Source organism: Panthera uncia, chromosome F1 (assembly GCF_023721935.1).
Source record: "Panthera uncia isolate 11264 chromosome F1, Puncia_PCG_1.0, whole genome shotgun sequence".
NCBI lineage: Eukaryota > Metazoa > Chordata > Mammalia > Carnivora > Felidae > Panthera > Panthera uncia.
In genome coordinates, this window is record NC_064813.1 from 6,536,871 (window position 1) to 6,559,076 (window position 22,206).

At 35.3% G+C, this 22,206-nt stretch overlaps 1 protein-coding gene and 1 long non-coding RNA gene across 15 annotated transcripts in view; one reads left to right on the forward strand and one right to left on the reverse strand.

Annotated features, from left to right (window-relative positions):
* The window catches only part of CEP170 (centrosomal protein 170), a 124,630-nt gene that overhangs the window by 53,274 nt on the left and 49,150 nt on the right, over window positions 1-22,206 (forward strand). For 13 of the 14 annotated variants that reach the window (XM_049633822.1, XM_049633826.1, XM_049633828.1 and 10 more), the window contains exons 4-8: window positions 3,208-3,286; window positions 12,725-12,783; window positions 12,880-13,042; window positions 14,151-14,285; window positions 20,043-20,519. In XM_049633822.1, the coding sequence (XP_049489779.1) occupies window positions 3,208-3,286; window positions 12,725-12,783; window positions 12,880-13,042; window positions 14,151-14,285; window positions 20,043-20,519 (913 nt within the window). The remainder of the gene's footprint in view (window positions 1-3,207; window positions 3,287-12,724; window positions 12,784-12,879; window positions 13,043-14,150; window positions 14,286-20,042; window positions 20,520-22,206) is intronic. The other variant, XM_049633833.1, reaches the window with a different exon arrangement.
* The window catches only part of LOC125925092 (uncharacterized), a 187,511-nt gene that overhangs the window by 17,797 nt on the left and 147,508 nt on the right, over window positions 1-22,206 (reverse strand). The gene's annotated exons all lie outside the window — the stretch shown is intronic.

Genomic DNA, 22,206 nt, shown 5'->3' on the forward strand with positions numbered 1-22,206 from the left:
TTTTTTTTTTTTTTTTTTTTGCCTGTTGCTCTTTGAAATTTTCTCTCCTCCTTGCGTAATTTCAGACCTTCAGGAGACTTTTTCCCTTCAGATGTTTTCACTTGCATTTTTGTAAGCTGAAACTTTGCGTTTGGCTCATATTTCCTAAGCCTTCTTAGACCTTAGGGAATATTTCCGTCATAAATGCCATCATATTAAAATTGTATGTTTCTTGTTCTGCAAGTACCTACCTAGTATGTATGTTAAACACACAGTAGGTGCTTAATAATTAAGAGAATTGAGCTGTCTTAAGCTTTGCGTGGATCTGATTGGTCATGTTAAGCCTTTTGAGTAAAATGGTTTAAGTTGAAACAATTTTAAGTAAAACTGGCTTAGAAGTGTGGCATTCCTTGTACATCAAGTATCTAATTGCTTGTCTTCTGCATACTAAACATCAGTGAATTAATGTTTTCTTTTATTCTTTTCTTTTCCATCATTTGAAAAAGCTCTTCTGTTTTGTAACTCTACATAGAATATTTTGGAAAACTCCAGGTTTAACTTTTTTTTTTAATGTTCATTTTTGAGGGAGACAGAGAGAACGTGAGTGGGGGAGGGGCAGAGAGAGAGGGAGACACAGAATCTGAAGCAGGCTCCAAGCTGTCAGCACAGAGCCCTACGTGGGACTTGAACTCACGAACCATGAGATCATGACCTGAGCCAAAGTCAGACACTTAACTGAATGAGCCACCCAGGTGCCTACCTCAGGGTGTAACTTTTAAAACACTGTAAAATGTTCATTTTGGAAATGAACATGAAATTAAAGCTTATAAATGCCTGTATTCAAAATTTTCTTTATATTAACATTTTAATCTTTCTGTGTGAAGGTTGTTGGAAGCTTATTTTCTAGGATTACTCATGCATCATACTAAGGTGTGATCTCAAGTTTTAGCAGTATGCCACTATCTTCATATATCTGTGCTTGAAATTAAGACTATAACTTCTATTTTTTTCTATAGATTTATAAATTGGTATTCTGTGACCTATTACAAAGTGCTAGTCGTGCATAGGAATTTGAGCATATGACCGTAATCCCGTAATTTCCTGTAATATTTTACTGTATGTCACTTAGGACCCTTCTGAACTTCCTCACCATGGAGGGAGCTTTACCAGATAAGGTATTATGGCCATCTCAAATCCAATAAAATAGAAGATTTAAAAAAATGGAATTCACTAGGAAAAAAGTAATTTTTAAAGTTTCAGCCTACCAGAGGAAAACTTGGGTATTTATATGATATCTGCATTCTGAGCAGTTAAGTATAACATTGTTCTGTGTTCTGTGAATCTAGCAAATTCCAATTTAACTTCCAACGTGCCAGGAAAAATAGTCATCACCATTTGCCATCTGTGTCTAGTTGACTCTTTGTCTTTTTACAAATAATTTGCGGAAGTAAGGATAAAAGGATAATGAAAAACAACTTGAAATTTTAAGTAAAAATTAGTCATGACAAGCTCATATTTTTATTTCATATTTTTCTGGTTTTGAAAGGTACATAATACACAAAATGGGTATTGTTCATCAGTTGTCAAGGGAGACCTGGGATATATATCCGTTTTGTAAATGTTGCTTTTCAAATTTCAAGTACATATCCAGCTGGTTCTAGCTTATCATTATTTCTAGTTCTTCTTGCATTGTATTGTCAAAATGCATTATTTTTAAGACTTTGATAGCTTATAGTTTTATTAAGATGATAGCTTTCTTCTATTATTGCAAAACATTTCTCAGTTTTAGATTTGTTAACAGAAGGTTAATTTATTTCTTTTTACATCATCTTTGCTTCTAGTTACCTGATAGATACCTGCCTTGGGCATTTATCCACTTAGAAACTAAATCAAATAAGTGTTGGAAAACATCAAAAGATGCAAGAATGCTGTGAAAACGTGAAATACAGAATTGGTCAAGTTCTTATTGAAAAATATTTAATTATTTGTTGAAATGGTACTATTTTGGATATATAGGTTGGGTTAAAATATAGCATTAAAATTAATCTCACCTTTTACATTAACTTTTTTAATGCACCTACTGGAAAATTTAATAATATATGTTTGGCTTGCATTTGGGGCTTGCACTATATTTCTGTTGGATAGCAATGTTCTGGGCAATTCCATTTTCTTCTGTTTTCTTATTACGTTGGTCATTTTCAGCATAGTTAGAAATAATTGATGAGTAATGATAAAATAATGATGTGAAATAGCACAGTGTTTCAAAAAAAAAAAAGGAAAAATAAGATCAGTAAGATCCCATAATGTATCTTAGAGTCATAAAAAGGTCTAAAAGACTCATATGGCAATTGTGAAATAGAATAGCAGTTTTATTCCTTTTTTTTTTAAGTTTATTTCTTTATTTTGAGAGAGAGAGAGAGGAGAGGGCATGTGCTTGTGAGCAGGGGAAGGGTTAGAGAGGAAAGAGGGAGAGAGAGAGAATCTCAAGCAGGTCCAGAGACCAATGCGGGGCTTGAACCCATGAACTGTGAGATCACGACCAGAACTGAAACCAGGAGTTAGACGCTCAACTGGCTGAGCCACCAGGTGTCCCAGTATTTCATTACTTTTATTCTTAGAACTCTTCTAAAGAACAAAAAGAAAATTTACTTTAAAAAATGGAATAGGGGCACCTGGGTGGCTCAGTCAGTTGAGCATCTGACTCTTGGTTTTGGTTCAGGTCATGATCCCACTGTTTTGAGTTCGAGCCCTGCATCAAGCTACTGATTGGGATTCTCTCTCTCTCTCTGCCCCTCCCCCACTCGCTCGAGCTCTCTCTCAAAATAAAGAAATTTTTTTAAAAAGTAATGAAATGAAACATCAGACCTCACAAATAATTAGAATTGTCTGAAAAAAGCTAAAATTGAGTCCCCTGCATCTTGATGATATATCAAAAGTTAAGTATTTTACAATTTGCCAGCTTCACATTAGGAGCTTTTCTTAGCATCATTTTTAAATGCCTGTATTTGTCTTGGCAGTATGATGGACTTAGAGGAGGTACAGCCATAAAAGACTTAGTATGAAAATCATTTATCAGCCTATAAGATGCATGGCACATTTTGTAATACACAAGCTGTGTTAGCCACCATAGCTAATGTATTTTTAAGTATAAGGTTTGAGTGTTTGTTTGTCTGAAATGTAATAATTAATACTTCATATATAACCTAAGATCTTTTTCTCTCTTTGTAGACTTTTGTGAATGATGTAAGGATTCCAGAACAGACTTATATCACCTTGAAACTTGAAGATAAGCTGAGATTTGGATATGATATCCTTATATGATTTTGTGCATTTATTGAATTTATTCATAAAGCTTTTCTGATGTACATTAACATTTCTTGATCTAAGAATTTTCAGTAAAGGCATGCTAGAAGTCTCTTTGCCCTCCCATACTAAAATACATGTTTAAAAATAATACGTATATTTTCTGGTTGTTATGCCTATTCCTAAAAATAATCCTAGAAAAGTTGATGGACTCAGCTTTTCCCCCATCCCTATAGTTTCAGCAGTGGTATTTACATGTGTAATTTGGGTATCAGAGAATGTAACAAGGAGAGGACAAAGGACTGTTTAATATTAGCCCAGCCCAGGGATTTTGTTGTTGTTTGGATGAGCATGGCACAGATCAGTGTCCCGGGAGGAGTGTGAGAACTTATCCCTACCTTTTTTTCCCATTAGTACTTTTACTCTGTTTTAAGAATTCTGTCTCTATCACTTATTTAACTCAGATTTTTCAGTATCCTATATCTTCTGAGACCCATACTCCCTGGCTCAGTTCATTATACAGTTAGTGTGTATTTAAAATTCTTTCGTTAAAAATAGGATTCTAGGGGCGCCTGGCTGGCTCATTCAGTAGAGCATGCGACTCTTGATCTCAGAGCTTGAGCCCCACGTTGGTTGTAGAGATTACTTAAAAATAAAATCTTTTAATAAGTAAATAAGTGAGTAACAAAATAGGATTCTAAGAAGTGAGTGGGGACATGACTTTGTCCTCCTTAGGGTATAGTAAACACCACTAGTGAAGAAGAATAAAGCATTTCTATTCATATAAGGCAAAAAGCTTTGAAATAAAGGGGACTTACTTTATTTAATTAAAATATACATATTCCACTTTATGCTGAATGTTTTTCTTGAGTTTTCATTTTTCAGTTAATACATTTATCTGGATTTTAATATTGAAGAATATATTAAACATTGGCAAGTCAGATGGACTTTTATCACTATACTATAGCAAATGTAGTCTCAGCTACCTGGAGTTGATGCATAGATAAAATAAATGTACTAACACTTTAAAATTGTTCTTAAAGCATAACCAGTTTTTTTTTTCTTAGATTTAACTTAAAATTTATGAAAAATAGTTTTTAGCACATCATATGAACTTTATACTTGTACAGCAAAGGAACATTGAAAAGTGAAACCGTTGAATCTTAGTATTTATGAGTTGTATGTTTTAAATCCTTTTAAGAATATGAATCACATAAAATGATTAAGAATTAACATTAAAGCCTTGATCCATGGACCATTTTCCACCAGCATAAAAAGTTTCATCAAACAATAAATGCAAATAAATATATTTTGAATTTAAATACCTCCTTAATCTGATTCAAAACATGAGAAAATAGAAAATCTGAGTTTCAATAAAACTCTATAATGTTTACTTTGACTTTTAAATCAAGAGAAAACTGTTGAGGGGCTCCTGGGTGGCTCAGTCTGCGGTTGAGCGCCTGACTTCAGCTCGGGTCATGATCTCACAGCTTGTGAGTTTGAGCCCCATGTCAGGCTCTGTGCTGACAGCTCCGAGCCTGGAGCCTGTTTCAGATTCTCCTGGAGCCTGTTTTTTCTCTCTTTGCCCCTCCCTCGCTCGCTCGCTCTCTCCCTCTCTCTCTCAAATAAACATTAAAAAAAAGGAAAGAAAACAACTGCTGAGAAATAACTTCCACTTTTACAATTTGTGTAGTGATTTCTTAGTAGTGAACTAATACTTCCTTTTTTATATACCAGCTCATAATAGTCAGCAGTAGGAGTTGCTGGGACAAATGTTTTGTTGGTTCCAAAGGACTTTCTTCGTGTTACGAATCGTTGTTGAACCAGAACTGTTATCCAAATCTTCAGAGTAGGCTCAGTAAATTTTATTATTTTAAAATAGCATCTCCTATTGCTTATGATTTTTGAAAACTATACATAAATGAACATTAGGATGAAATTTTTAAAACAAATTTTATATGTTACATTTACCTGTTTTATATTTGGCTGAAATAATTGTGCTTTATTTTTATTAAAATTAAGCTTAATAGTTAGCCAGTTTACGAACTCCTCTTCTTTGGAGTGGAAAACTCTTTATTACAATGTCACAGTAATAGAAGGAACATCTTACCATGAATTGAGATAGAACTGAAGACACAAAATTTATCTGCCACAAGCGCTTTTCTAATTAAAGAAATTAAGTGATTTGGAAAAGCCAGTAGTGGAAGAAATATCCAAGTTTAAGAAATGACTATAAACTCATGAGGGATAATAATCCCTGCAGTAATCAAAAAGGAGCTCTTAAGTGTCCAAGTGGCCAAACTTTAGCAGATATGCAAGCCTAAGGTTATTCACTTCACAGTTATTAAATGTGTGTATCTCCTGTGTGCTGGGAGATCCTTGTCCCCATGGTCTGGGGACACGAAAGTGAAAGAAACAGACCACTCTGTCCTCTTGGCGATCATACGTGTCCTCCTGGCGATTATACTCTAATGGGGTTGAAGGAAGCTGACAGCACACAAAAAAAGAATAGTAGAGGATGATAAGTTCTATGGAGAAAAAGTGTAACTGGGGGATCCAGAGAGCTCGTGGTGGTGAGTGGGAGGTTGTAATTTTAAAAAAGGATATTCATGGAGCCCACAGTGGAGCAAAGATAAGGAGAAAGTAAAGAAGCTGGCCATATGGATATCAGGGGAAATTGCTCTTCAGGAAGATAGAAGAGTTAAATACAAAGGACTTGAAGCAGCAACATGTTTGGCATGTTTGAAGAACAGCCTTCAAAAGTCATTGTGGTTGGGACCAGTAAAGAGTAGGAAGATGGGGTATGGGAGCGGGGTGCACATCAGCCCTAACAGACCATTGCAAGAATTTTGACTTCTATTCTAAGTGGAATGGGGAGCCATTTACAGGGGTTTGACCAGAAGAGTGACATGATATTGACTTACTTAGAAACATCCTGTGGCTATTCTTGTTCAAGAAGACTAAGGATGGAAGTGGGCCTCGGTGAAAAGAGGGAGGTAAGTTAGGAGGCTGTGTAGTAGCCCCAAGTGAGTCAGAGGTTTACAGCAGGGTGGTGAAAGAGGAGGTGGTGAGGAATCAGATTATGGGTGCATCTTGAAGAGGAAGCCAGTAATATTCCTGATTAGATTGGAAGTAGAATGAAAGAAAGTCCAAGATTTGGCACTTGATCTCAGCAGTTGGAAAAGTAGAGTCACCATTAACTGACAGAATTCTGTGGGTAGAGTGAATTTCATGGAGAAAATGGGAAGAATCTTCTGAGAAAAACAAGCTTTTGGTTTAACTGAGTTTCCTCTATTTTCTCTTTGATTTGTATCTTATTAATTTCTTTTTCCTAGATAAAAACTGAGGTTATTCGTTTGAGACCTTTTTTTTAATATAGGCTTTTAGTTCTATAAATTTTCTCCTAAGTACTTCTCTACTGTTCAAAATACTTTCTGATTTCTCTTGATTTTTGAGTACTGGTTATTCAAATAATTTTGAATAAGTTTGTTAGTTTCTAAGTAATTTGGAGATTTTCCCAGAGACTTTCTGTTATTAATTTCTAATTTAATTCCATGCTGATGAGAGAACATACTTTGTATGTCTCAAATCGTTTTAAATTTATTGAGACTTGTCCTGTGGCCCAGAATATACCTAATTTATCTCTCCTGGTAAGTTTTCCATATGTACTTGAAAAGAATGTGCATTTCTGTTGTTTGGGTGAAGTGTTCTATTAATGTCAGGCCAATTTGGTTCACACCTTCTATGTTTTACCGAATGATTATCTACTTGTTCTGTTAATTGAGACATCAATATTGAAATCTTAGGCTATAATTACGGATTTGCTTATTTCTCCTTGCAGTAGTTTTTCTTCATATAATTCGAAACCTGGTTATTAGGTACATAAACATTTAGGATTAAAATATCTTCTTGATGAATTGATCCCATTAATTATTATAAATTGACCTGCTGGGGGCACCTAGGTGGCTCAGTGGGTTGAGTGTTCAACTCTTGATATCAGCTCAAGTCTTGATCTCGCAGTCATGAGATCAAGCCACAAGTAGGGCTTTGTGCTGGGCTTGGAGTCTGCTTGGGATTCTCTGGCTCCTTCTCTTTCTACCCCTCCCCAGCTCACACTTTCACTCTCCCTCAAAATAAATAAATAAACTTAAAAAAAAAAATAAAAGAAAAAGACCTGCTCTATTCAAGACAATGTTCTTTGCTCTAAAATATAGTTTGTTTTGACATTGATTTAGTTGTTCCAGCTTTCTCTTTCTTCTTTCTTTCCTTTCTTTCTTTGGATTGCCGTTAGCAAGGAACATCTTTTCTATTCTTTTTTATATTCTTTTGCTTTAACCTATTTGTATCTTTACATTTAAAGTAGGCATCATACAGTTGGTATTTTTTTTATTCAATCTGATCATTTCTGCCTTAATTAGGGGATTTAGGTCGTTCACATTCAGTGTGATTATTGATGTAATTAGGTTTACCTCAAATATCATCTTGATATTTGTTCTATTTGTGCCATCAGTTTTCTTTTTCCTCTAATTTATTTTGGATTTTTTGAACATTTTGTATGATGCCATTTTATGTCTTTTATTGGCTTATTAACTATAACTTTTTTATTTGATTGGTTGCTTCAAGATTTGTAGTTACTTCTTTAAGTTGTATCTTCAAGCAATATTATACCAATTCACATACAGTATAAGAACCTTACAGTAGTATACTTTCATTTCTTCTGTACTGACCTTTGTGCTATGATTGTCAAACTCTATTCTTAGATGTTACAAACTCCATACTACATTATTACAAGTGGAAGGTCAATTATCTTTTAATGAGATTGAAATAAAAATATTATATCTTTATGCCCATTGTACTCTTATAGCTTAAACCAGTGTAACTATCATTTCTCATGCTCTTCGCTCCTCTTTATAGATCTGTTCTTCTCATCTGATATCATTTTCTTTCTGCTCAGGGCTTCCTTTAACATTTCTTGCAGTATGGTTTTGCTAGTGATGAATTCTTTCAGCTTTCATGTGTCTGGAAAAGTAGTAGTTAATATATAGTAGTGTATATAGATTGGTTAGAGATCCAAGAACTGAAACCTATTCTATACCAGTATTAAGAGGTGGGAGAGATAAGGAACCAGTCTAAAAAAGATTAAGATGCAGGGGTGCCTAGGTGGCTGTCAGTTAAGCATCCGACTTTGGCTCAGGTCGTGATCTCATGGTTCATGAGTTCAAGCCCCACGTCAGGCTCTGTGCTGACAGCTCAGAGCCTGGAGCCTGCTTCAGATCTGTGTCTCCCTCTCTCTGTGTCTGCTCGCACTCTATCTCTGTCTCAAAAATAAACATTAAAAAGAAAAAAAGATGGAATCACTGGTGAACTAGAAGGAATATCAGAATATGATATGGTTTCCATGTTTAGTGGAAAATGATTTAAACATTACTTAAATACCATAAATCTCAAAATCCTTACCATCTCAGTCATCTCAGGGTTATTATAAGAACCTAGTACCTTAATTTTTTTAATGGGCTGCTTTTTCCCAAAGTAGTTGTCTATTCCTATAATGTCCACAAAACGATTGGATTAATTGTATTAGAAACAAGGTGAAAATCATTGTTGTGGCTTTTAAGATGATGATTTATCTATAATTGGAACATTACCTATGGCATTGTGTGTTTGGGTCCAGATCATGGCTGCTAAAATGATCGGGAAGGGGATAAACATAACTAAAAATCAAAGACTCTTCATTTAGAGAAGTTAGGGTTCTTCCCGATTAATGTGATTGATGTCCACAACAAAGCATGAACACACTTTCCAGATTTCAAAAATGGAGGATGTTTCCAAAGTTTGAGAGAGCTAAATTTAAGAAATTGACATGAGCTATTAGATATGGAATAAAGTCATAGAAGAAAAGTTTAAAGGAGTTGTTTTAAAACAAGGTTTTCTAAAAGCTGGACAAAGGAATTGATCTGCCAGAACAAAACGATACATCTTTCTGAAGATAAAGACAAACTTAAGCTAGTAGAAAGTTTGCTTAAAGAAATAAAATTTTACCCTTGGAAGGTTTTCTGCTATGAACTTTTTTTTTTTTTTTTAACTTTGGCATCTTCTAGGACCTGCCTTGTTAATACAATGTGCAATCTATTTTAGCGTAATTGTGTATTATATTATGAATGTAGTCAAACAAATTTCCCATATATATTTTTTTAATGTTTATTTATTTATTTTGAGAGGGAGAGAGAGAACACGAGCAGAGGAGGGGCAGAGAGAGGGAGAGAGAGAATACCAAGCAGACTCCAAACTTTCATCACAGAGCCTGATGGGGGGCCTGAACTCACAAACTGGGAGATAATGTCCTGAGCTGAAATCAAGGGTTGGGTGCTTAACCAACTGAGCCATGCAGGCACCCCTAAATTTCCCACATTTCTTTAAAACAATGTTTTGGTTTTTTTTAATGTTTATTTATTTTTGAGAGAGAGGGAGACACAGAATCCAAAGCAGGCTCCAGGCCCCGAGCTGTCAGCCCAGAGCCCGACATGGGACTAGAACCCACAAACAGTGAGATAACGACCTCAGCCAAAGTTGAACACCTAACCGACTGAGCCTCCCAGGTGCCCCTAAATTTCCCATATTTCTAAGGAGAAGATCCAAACAGACAAGTTTTTGGCTAACTTTAAGGAAAATTTTTAAGGGTAGTCTTACTATATATGTATTTTAAATCACACATATAAGACACATAAATTTTAGAAAAAGAATGTATTTTTCATTGTGTAAAATAATTCAAGTATTCTCATTTGTTGTGGCATCCAGTGTCTTCAACACCATGAAAGTCACATTCTTTTTAGTAATACAGTTTTTCAGAGAATATTGTATTAATGCCCATTAAACAGTTTGAAAATACAGCATCTTTTGAAACCTTAACACTGGAAACCTTGTACCAAGCAACAAAAACTCATATATAATATTTGATTTCTTCTGTAAGTGTTTGGTATCTCCCGAGTGAAGCAACTTAAATTAATTTTTAAAATGATTTTTGAGATGCATGTTCACACTGACACCTGTTGTTTTAAGGCCCTAGGAGTAACTAAAACTGTTCAAAATGTTGCCCTCCTTTTAGTTAGCTTTAATTGTCATTTAGATAAGATGTTTTATCTAGCTAAGATTATCTAGATAAGAGATAACATTTAGATAAGATGTTTTTGAATGCATTACTAGTATGCAGATGAGTTTCTTTGACCCCACTTGTAGATAAACATTTTTTTTTTTTAAGTTTATTTATTTAGAGACAGCTCCCTGAAGGGAGCACAAGTCGGGGAGGGGCAGAGAGAGAGAGAAAGAGAGAATCCCAAGCAGGCTCCACACTGTAATTGTGGCGCCAGATGCTGAGCTCAAACCCACGAACCAGGAGATCATGACCTGAGCTGAAGTCAGGCACTTAACCTACTGAGCCACCTGGTGCCCCAATAAACATTTCTTGAATAAACTGAGCATAGGGAAGATGTAAAATCGCAATCACAGCCCGATGTAAAGAAACAGGGAAATAACCTAACAGATACAATTTTTAATAAGTAGGATTTTAAACTTTTTATAACTTAGGAAGTTACATTAGGAAGAAGGTAGCTAAGCTGGAATTAGGGCAGTCTCAGAATCTCCCAGCCAGACCGGTGTTCTCAGGTGAACTCATGACCCAAACAAGAGGATCCTTGAAATCTTTGGTTTCACACACATGAAACTTTTTGAAAGATGAAGTGTTTGACCCCAAGAAGGGTGGGCTCTCTCAAGTTTTCCCAGATCTTCAAGGAGTCTTCAGTGTAAACATAAGACCCCACACTAGCCTTAGGGGACAGCCTGGAACTCCCTCAGCAATAAACTTGAATGGAGCACGGGAAAACCCCCAGAGCAGGCTAAAATCATTGGTGTTTCCCATTGAAAAAATGGAAATGGCTTTCTGTTTTTTTGAGACACTGTGTTTTCCATTGGAAGTATGCAAATGCTGTGAATCTTCTCCAGCTGTTCATGCATTTCTTGGGTATAAAACAAAGTTACTGGACTTTTATTTTTCATTAAGTATGAAATTACTAATTATGAAATACTTATTTTCATATATGTCAGCAAATATGTATCAGCATATACATATAACAAAAAAGGAAAATTCTAATATTTCACAGCTACAGGAACCCTGGACTGGGTTTCAGCTGACAAGATTCTCGTCTTAGGTTTTGCCCTTCCATTCCTCAAGTTCCCTATGTATAGAAGAGAAGGATGAGATATTAAACAGGAATTAAACAGGATAGTCCCTAAAGCTCTTTACAATTCCAAAAAATTCTGAATTTTTATCATTTTAATGAACAGAAATAGAAGTTAAAAACTCATTTGCAAGTTTACTGCTCCTTATGCATGGGAACTATTTTTACCCCAATCATTTGTGATAATTACAGCTTTCTAGCCTTGAAGTCATAGGGTGCTATGAATTGGTAAAGGATAATAGAATTTAGTACATGGTTATAAAAGTCCTTTCAGTACAGGGTTAAGTAATGGTGGGAAATGTGACCTCTACTGTTTAGTGAAAGATGTTTTTTAATATACAGAGGCATTGTTCTTTTTGGCATAATAATGAAAGCACCCATTATTTCTAGCATTTGGTTCTAATTGTATAGAATCGGTTGTTTGTCAGTGTGATATGACCCTGATTGCAATGTCTGGAGGAAAGGGGTGATTGTGGTTGTTGTAAGGACCCTAATTATAGAATTTCTTTTGCACTTTCAGAGTGAGCTTCATTTTTATCAATGCTTGTGAAGTCTGAGTAATCGAATTCTTTCAGGATTTGCTGTTGGATAATCACTGATGACATACTTCCTTTTACATTTTTGTGATTAAGTATTAATATAATTTGATCCAGGTGCTTTTTCTTCTTTGTAGTCATATTGTTTGTTTGTGAGAACTGAACATGTCTTTGTGCTCTGATTTATTACCCAGTTATTTACTTCCTGAAGGCCGTTATTAAGTTTAGAATTATTTGCTAGATTTTAAGATTTTTCTCTAGTATGTATTTTTTTTTAATGTTTCTTTATTTTTGAAAGAGAGAGAGAGAAGGAGGGCACAAATGGGGAGGGGCAGAGAAAGAGGGAGACAAAGAATCCAAAGCAGGTTCCAGGCTCCAAGCTGTCAGCAGAGAGCCCCACGCGGGGCTCGAACCCACGCACCATGAGATCATGACCTGAGCTGAAGTGAGATGCTTAACCAACTGAGCCACCCAGGTGCCCCAAGATTTTTCTCTGGTATTTAAAAAGTAAAGTCCTCACAGTTATGAGCATATTTTAACATTTAACTCTTAAGGGGAATATGATACTTCTGTTGTAATTACCTATTGAAAATAGGACAATTCCTAAATTATCTTTGATTATTTTAAGCTTGATTATCACAATTTTGAAATATATTCTTCCTTAGCCTTGTTTACATACAAATCTTTTCACTGTAGTTCGAGGAGAAATGAGGGTCCCTGAAGAAGCACTAAAGGTAAACATTTTTTACTTATTTCCTTTGTAAATCCACCATTTGCTAGGGTCGATTTCACTCCTGGATGTTTCACTTTCATTTTTAAACGTTTTATAGCATGAGAAGTTTACCATTCAGCTTCAGCTGTCCCAAAAATCTTCAGAATCAGAGTTATCAAAATCTGCGTGTGCCAAAAGCCTGGATTCAAAGGGAGCAGATACATCAGCAGAGGTGCAGCATAAAGCCACAGAAGCACTGAAGTCTGAGGAAAAAGCCATGGGTAAGTTAACCTGTTTGAAAATACCATATTTATACGTGGTTATGAAGAAATTGCATCCTTTGTTCTAAAAAAGTTGGCCATGTCCATATAAATTTGTAATAATGACAATTTTAGAGTAGGTTTTAATATAGCCAACGCTTTCATTAGAAAGCATTTTATAACACATAATTATATATGACAGTTATATGTAGGTGTGTTTAATATATTTAAATATTTGAGAGAAATAAATATAGTTTTCAATATTTTTATTTAATGTTTGTCTGCTTTTTTTGAATTATAACAAGTGAATTAAAAGGAAATATCCAGCGGCACCTGGGTGGTTCAGTTAGTTGAGCGTCCAGCTTTGGCTCAGGTCATGATGTCATGGTTCGTGAGTTCAGGCTCTGTGCTGACAGCTCGGAGCTTGGAGCCTGCTTGGGATTTTGTGTCTCCCTCTCTCTCTGCCCCTCCCCTGCTCGTGTTCTGTCTCTCTCTGTCTCTCAAAAGTAAATAAATGTTAAAAAAATTTAAAAGTAACAATAAAAAATCTAAAAAAATAAAAGGAAATATCCAATGATATTATGTCATCATAATTATTATTGTATATATGATGTTCCAGGAACAGCTCTACATAAATAATCCTATTCATACAAAAACAATTTTTTTAAATTAATAGAATAGGCATTACCAAATTTGCTCAAATATAAATCTACTAGTCATGTTAACATCTAGGTTAAATTTAGTTACTGTACAGTCCCCCTAGGCTTAAAAAACTTTATCATGGTCATTCATACCAAAACTTACTTTTGTCTTTTTTATCTCGACTTACTTAATGAGCCATTTCTGTATACCAAAACACTGAGTACACCTTAGCAAAAAGCTATTAGGTTACAGCAGTGTGCATTACTTAGATATCAGCCAGTGCAAAATTTCATTTATTTAGTCATGTCCAACATTGAATAAGGTCTGACACAAAAACTTAAGTTTTTCAACTTAGAGTACTCTTCAACTATCTAGACTATATGTTGTTTTCATTTAATAAATTAGCCAGACAATTCTAGCATTGTGCAAAACCATTTTTTTTTTCTGTTTCATATGCTTTAGACAGATTTTTTTTCACCTTTTCCAGATATTTCTGCGATGCCCCGTGGTACTCCATTATATGGGCAGCCATCATGGTGGGGGGATGATGAGGTGGATGAACAAAGGGCTTTCAAGTCAAATGGCAAACCTGAAGAAAAAAGTCATGAAACTGGAACAGCAGGTAAGGAAAATCTCAAGATTGTGACATTAAATGGACATTTGGGGAAGAATTTGTAATTAAACAAAAATCTGGCAACTCTGAAAAAAAGATATCTACTACTCCTTAATTTAATAAAAAATGTTGATGAATGTCTTAATGATGTTGTCATTTTAAGTTTATTATGAATGATTCTCATATAAAGTATTAATTCCAGTATCATTTTATTTAAAAGGTTTTTCCAACTTATGAGATTAAAACTTGGAAAATAGATTAATAATGTAATTGAGCATTTAAGGTATTTAAAAAGAATTTTTAAAATGTTTCAATTAGACCAAAATAGTGGGCACAAACGAATTTTGTGTTTCCTTAGATTCACAGGTATATAATCATGTTTTTAAATGAACAGTTTCTGTTATGTTCAGAAATGTGATATAAAATTAAAACTTATTTAAAACCTCAGTTTGCTTTGTTTGTTGGGATATGGTAGCAAGACTAGCCAAGTTCAGCCAGAATGAAAAATTAGTTCTGGGTCACATTAATAGTCAAGGAACATATTCTTGTGTTGCTGGAGGGATTTAGTAATGAACCAAGTGCCCTTAAACCAGCAAGGGTCAAGATTTCCAGGAAATGAATGGAGGTGTCATTCGTCACGTAAGGACTTGGCAAAGACATCAACACCAAAGGGTGAAACGGGCAGTTTCTACGATAATGTCAGATAAGGATCCAGAACTGTAGGAATTGAACACAGGTACCAGGGAGCAGTCTGGAAAACTAAGTCTGACTGAGTCAAAGATAGATCCCAGCACAACTCTTCTCAATTTTCTACCTTCGACCCTAATTGTACAAGATAATAAATAAATAAATAAATAAATTGATTAAGAACACTGTTCTTTAAATATGTGCTAATTTGACCTTGGACAGGTCTAAGAAAGCTGGCTTTATCAGCTTGATTATGCAAGTGCCCCAAACTGAAGTTGTCAACTTTGCAAATAAATTCCCATCGTAGCTTCCTTGTTTCTCTCCACCAGCAGTTTTCTTCATGTCCAAGCTTAGAAATACTTAGTATTCATACTGAGTGTCATTCAGCATTACATCAGATGCAAATAACAAATGCTATCTGAGACTGAACAGGAAAGAAATTTCCTGGCTTAAATAACTGTACCTCTTCAGGGTTGGCTAAGGCATCTCTACAGTGTCATCAGCAACTGGTTTTTCTCCCTTTCTCAGCCCTCCAGTCCACAGTGGGCGTATAGGGCCGCATAGGGGGGGTGTCTCCCCTCATGGCCATCTGTGTGAATGAAACTAAATTCTTAAATGATTATCAGCTTATGTGGCATGTCTCATTGAGTGTCATTTTTGCCAGATGACAAAAGCTGTCTCATAATCTTGGGATTATTTTTGAGTAAGAAGGAATTAAGTGATTTATGTTTGTGTTAAATTGCTTGAAGAACCCAGCCAGATTTAGCCTATTAGGTGTCTTGTGAGAGAATCTTATCTGCTTTCTTATGTTAGTGCAAGGATGTTATTGTTTCAGATTTATCATTGGCAGTTTTTACAATATAGGATGAGGGGAACAGTTTACTGACCTGAAATAACTTATGATACTAGTCGAGATTGTAGAATCAGTTTGAAGATGGGTACTTATTTAATTTGATCATTTTGAAAGTGTTATTAAATGTTTCCAGTTATGAAAATAAGTGATTCATTTATGCTTTAAGCATGCAACTTGTAAATACAAAAAGTGACTTGCTTCTTGGTTACCCATTATTAGAATGCAAAATCTTAGTAATTGTTAGGAGGGGGGAACATTTCAGAAAAGCTAATAGAGTATCTGCGACCTAGTAATTTCTTATGTCCCTCTCAGTGGGTCCACATGTATCCATAATCTCCTACAGACCTAACCCTGGAAGCAAATGTATATACTGGAGCAATCAAATTCTCCAGAAATTGTCCGAGTATTTTTAGTCCAATTAAAAAGGAGAACTGCCCTCACTTTAGCTATAGGTGCGCCCAGGGCCTGCTAACTTGCTGTAAACATTTACGTAGGTTACATCTAAAGGTCTTCTAGTGTTGCAAAGGTGTGTTTGAAAAGAAGGTGTGTGCAGCTGTGAGGAATAAAGCTCTGGCTCTTTTACGTTGATTTTCATCTAATCACACTAAATTTGGAAACTTTCAAGTTGTGACTCCTTTTGCTGTTTCCTAGTCTTTATTTGCAGTCCTTGAATATGCCAGGCTGGATGTATGTTGTAGGCTGAGTGAATGTGCTTTCATCATTGCCTTTAGCATCTGGAATTGAATATTTCTTAATTTCGTACAGAAGAATGAAGGGAATGGCTTTTCTGGAGGTGTATTGTCCCCATTTTCTCTTCTGATTTAGATAAGCAATTCTAGCATAATCACTTATTAAATAGTTTTAAATACCTAGCAGTTGAGATTATGACAGAATATTAGTATACTCAAAATATTAGTATATTTAATATATTAATTTACTTAATTTGGTATAAACAGAACTGAGTTTGAAGGTAAATGAATGTTAAATTCACAGATTTCCAGAATCTGTTCCATCAGCGTTCTGAGATAGAGCTGTTTTATTCTTCTGCATTAATTTTCCCAATAATTTTTCTAGTAGGCCTACATTTCCCAAGTATAGTAGGTCCACACTTGATCTGTTTTTATCATCTCCAGAGAGATGAATTCCTTCACGTAATGAATTTTCCAAATGACTGAACTTTTACAACTGACAATTTCTGTAAAAGTTAGACCATTTTCTATATTTCTATTAATGAATTACCCATATCACTGTCTTCTCAAGTGGAGAAGCCTGAATATAATATAAGTTTCTGGTTTATGACCCAAAGTCATCATGATGGATGTCACTTACTGCAGTGTGATACATCACATGACAGCCTTGGGAGACATTACAGGGTGTGGGACTGTTGGCCCTCTGCACAGAATGGTTCTGGACTGTTGTGGTTCTGAGCTGGGTCCCAAGCTCTTGTTTTTTGTCTTACTCCTGCCATCTGTCTGACCCTTACTTCTTGGTGCAGTGTATCTTACCTTAATCCTCACTTCAGGTTTGCTACATGTGTCTGTGCAGATAGTAAAAAGACTCTTGAGTGAGTGACTTTTCTGTTAGTAAAGGTCATGAATATGGGAGTATAGGTGTTATTGTATCCTTCTTGAGTTTTTTAGAGTTAGTTTTTCTTGTTTCCCTAATTCTTAGCTATGTTGGAGAGTTGGGGAAAAGAGAGAAACATTTATTTGTGTGCCTACTTTGTGCCAGGCTTTGTTCTGGGTAATGTACATTATGTCACTTAATACTGAACCTCACTGGATCATGACAGTGATCTCATGCATAGATACCATTATTTCCGATGAGAAAAATGAGAATTAAAGACTGACAGACACAGGATTCATCAGATCATAACATGCTGCCTTTCCCCTCTACTGTGCTACCTGATGTTGCAAGATAACTGATTTCTGGATAAGTTGTGTAAGTCTCAGGTTTCCAGTCCTTGAAGTAAAGGTGACTTGGATGTAGGACTAAGGGGTGATAACCTTTAAAGCAGTGGTGTGCAGTTGATCTAGGCTGTTTTTATGTGTTATAATGTGAAAACATGTTGAAAGTATGTCAATATTAACTGTGAACTTTTCCTTCACAAGGAAGGAAAATTAGGAAAATATTCCTTTAAATCATGAATGACAAATAGATAGTAAGTGTTGTACCCCCGGAGCAGCTTTTCACGGTTTGGGCTTGCACTTCAGCCACATCATTTTATTTGGGTATCTGGTGGTGGTAGTAAGAAAGTACCACCCCTTATTCCCAGCCAGTATTATCCTGTTGCTAGAAAGATGAGCAAAGCAGATAATAAATGACTGAGTGATTGTATACATGTGTATAGATAGATAGATAGATACATAGGTAAGAGAGGATAGGTTTATAAGCCAGTTGTCCTATATGGAATTGACCAAGTACAGTACACCGTAATGAACAGGAAATAAGTCCATGTATGAAAAACTACAAATAGCATTTATTAGTGAATTCATTAATACATGGGAAGTGCCTAATTTTACTGTCATGGAAATTTTAAATGACAGGCCTTCAGAGTAAACAGAATCCAAGTGAACATTTTTTTATTAAGATAAAGATGAATTAACTCTGAAAGAAATTTTTAAAACGTGACTTAGGTTATTTAGTCTTGTATAATCTCTTCTTCCAAATAGCATGTAAAATTTTTGCTTTGATGTATTTTCTGATGTACATTTTTCATTTTCAGTTATAAGAAAAATTAAGTATACTTTGATAAGAATAATTTTTACATTGAAAGTTGTTTTTGTTAGATACTCTGTTTACTTCTGTGTAGTGTTTTGTTTTGGGAGGCGGGGGGACTGGTGCTTGATGTTCTCTATACCCTGTTCCACACACTGGATGACAGCAGTGTTGCTGTCCCCTTCTTGTTACCTGAAAGCAAACAGTTTGATGTTTGTTTATATTCAGAGAGTACTGCCAAGAATTCAATTACAGCACCTGAAGAATCCCATCAAGATCTAATATTCAATGCTTCAAGAGACCAAATATTACTTCACTTAATTGGGGAATGACTGGAAACAGCCTAGTCTCCCTGTATTGCCTTTCCTCCTAGTAAATTACCTGCATACAGTTTTCCCATCAATCTGTTTAAAAACGGAGTGCTTTTATGAGATTTAGGAAAATGTTTTTCATTTGAACTCTTTATCATCTTAATAATGGCTATGGTTCTTTTGCTTCCTGAAAAAGAGAGCAGCTTAATCTTTTTTATTTCTCTATTTATTTTTTGCATTTGTAGTATCTGGTAACACAGTTTACAAAAATTTTTCAATTATCATTTTCATTTATGTATTTTGTTTACTTATTCATTTACATTTATTATGTATAAATGCATTTTTATACCTTTATATTCATTTCTGAGACAGCAGAACAATAGTGACAGCACCCCAGCGTTGCTCACTTCTTCTGCCAACTCTGGTTGTTTTGATCTGAGATTTAATTCAGCTTTCCTCCAAGAATTCTTGACACTTGTGCATATTCTGACACATGTATAGACATATACGTGAATTTTCTTCTGGGCTTATTGGCTGGCAACTAAATTTTCTATTTTTAACCTATTTCTTTCACACTGCTGCTTGGATCGCAGTGCTGCAAGCAAACCATGTTTTATCTTTAGTTATTCTTTCATTCTTTACAAAATGTATCCATCTTCTCACAAGGATCGCACATCAATGTTATTTTTGTAATTCGAGAAGTAATGCCTCTCAGTGTCATGGTGAAGAATGGTAAGTGGAATAATTACTTCTAGAACATTGCTCACATGGTGACCTCATGTTTATTTCTACTTTGTGCAGAAGCTGTACTTTTTGTTCATATTTCATCCTCCTGACTTGATAAGGAAATTCCTATTTTTTCTGTCACTCTAAGATATGTGTGTTGAACGTGCATCTCCATCCACATTTGATTTCAGTTCTTTTGCACTTGGATGATTTCTGGATCCAATTTGGAAAAAATACGGTCTAGCCATGAAGGATCCATCTCTTGCTGTCGCGGCTTCTCTTGCATCTTCTGTTGGTACCTGAACGCCGTGTTTATAGTCGACATCTCTTCTCTCTGACATTTGCCGGTTTTTCATCCAGGCTCTGATCTGCCTTCTGATTCTCATGGCGCAATACAAATGGCCATGATTATATTTCCTTCTGTGCTAGAAGCTCCCAAATATTTTGAATTTTCTCTTATTTTTTTATTAGGGTGCAGCATAGATGCCAAGCACGTTGAGGAACAGTCTGCAGCTGCAAGTGAAGACGTACTTTTCCCTCTCTGCAGGGAACCGAGTTACTTTGAAATCCCTACCAAAGAATTTCAGCAGCCATCACAAATAGCAGAGAGCACTATTCATGAAATCCCGACAAAAGACACACCAAGTTCCCATACAGCAGGTGCAGGGCATGCTTCATTCACCATTGAATTTGATGACAGTACCCCAGGGAAGGTAACTATTAGAGACCATGTGACAAAATTTGCTTCTGATCAGCGCCACAAGTCCAAGAAGTCTTCTCCCGGAACTCAAGACCTACCAGGGATTCAAACAGGAATGATGGCACCGGAAAATAAAGTAGCTGACTGGCTAGCACAGAACAACCCTCCTCAGATGCTATGGGAAAGAACAGAAGAGGATTCCAAAAGTATTAAGAGTGATGTTCCAGTTTACTTGAAAAGGTTGAAAGGTAAAGTGAATTACTTGATCATTTCAGAACTTGCTGTTTTGTGACAAAGAAAATTCAGTCTTCACAGTTACCAAACTACTGCTAGATAAAAAATTATATGGTAGGAAACTTCAGCTCTTTCAAAGCTTCCTGTTTTGATTTTGAAGCTCAGAAGCAAGCCATACTGCCCATATCCACCTTACTCATTGAAAATAGTCTGCTTTCATTTTCTTGCCAAAACCAGATTGGTTTTGTGAATTTATATTTATGCCATTAAAAATATTTCTTTTCCTATGGAAATAAAAGATTCATTCAGTTCACCTGTGGAATTCCCTTAGAAGACCTTTCTCATCGTTTTCTTGACTTAAGGAAAAGATGTGTTCAATTCTGTTCTTCTCTATTGTGATACTTCCAGTGAAATGTCAGTGTCTCGATTTTGAAAGAAATTCTAAGCCATTTGATAATGGGCAAGAAGTTCTACATTAGTAATAATAGTCACATTGGGGTTTTTTAAATGTTTATTAATTTTGTGAGAGAGAGAGAGAGAGAGAATCAATCCGAAGGAGGCTCCACCCTGCCAGTGCAGAGCCCAACATGGGCCCCAAACTCACTAACTGTGAGATCATGACCTGAGCTGAAATCAAGAGTCGGACACTTGTTGACTGAGCCACCCAAGTGCCCCAGTAATACAGTCACATTGTTGAGAAAATGTTTCAAACTTTTCTCAGTGGTTATTCGTGAAACAAAATTCTTGGTTTAGAGAACAAAATTCTTGGTTTAGAGATACTGGGAATTAATTGAATTAAAAATGTTTTTGATATTAAAACTTATGAAACCACAATTGAGTGTTTATTTGTGAGGTAGTCAGTATATGCTTTATTAGTATAACACTTGGCCAAAATTAGTCAGATGTCTATACCTGTACAACAGGGTATCAGCTGAATAATTTTTCTGTTGTTTTGCTCTATCTTAATTACTCTATCTTAATTTTATTTCATAAGCTATCATTAAGAGAAATGACTGCATGCTAATATGACCATTCTGTTACTATACAAGGAGTTAATGAGCTTTAACAAATGCTAATTGAGGTCACTGTATCCCTAACACTTCACCTGGGACTTAATTATGTGGCAAGTACTCAGTAATTTGAATACACAATGAATGACTTTGCTATCAATGATAAGACAAACCCTGGCTTAACCTGTACTTTATGCCCTGGGATTTTGGTCAAGTACTGAAGAAATACCTGTTCTGATTTGCTTCTAAGACATTTCAGGATAGTGAGGTGGTGTGATTACCTAATTCTTTGCTGGGGCCTATTACTAAATCTAATTATAATCATAAGCAATTGCCTGCATTATACTCTTCATATTGATTGTTATCTTTTGCCTCTGTCAGATAATATTAAATTCATAACTGAGAACTATATATGTACGTATAGGTGAAAGCTCACAGATAAAAGCTACCCATCTGTACGCTGACCATTTGTAAGAATAGATAAATAGTACTGATATCCAAGTGTAATATAAAAGGTAGCATAAACCTTGACAATTTAGAAATGACATGGTCTTTCTCAAACTACTTTTAATAAATGTGCCAAAAGTGAGCTAAAAGGTTATTTTAAAAGTTGCCATTTTAAAATACCTTTATCCCTTTATTTTATAACTGTTTTTTTTAGTCATTATAAGCATTTTCTGTATTAGCTATT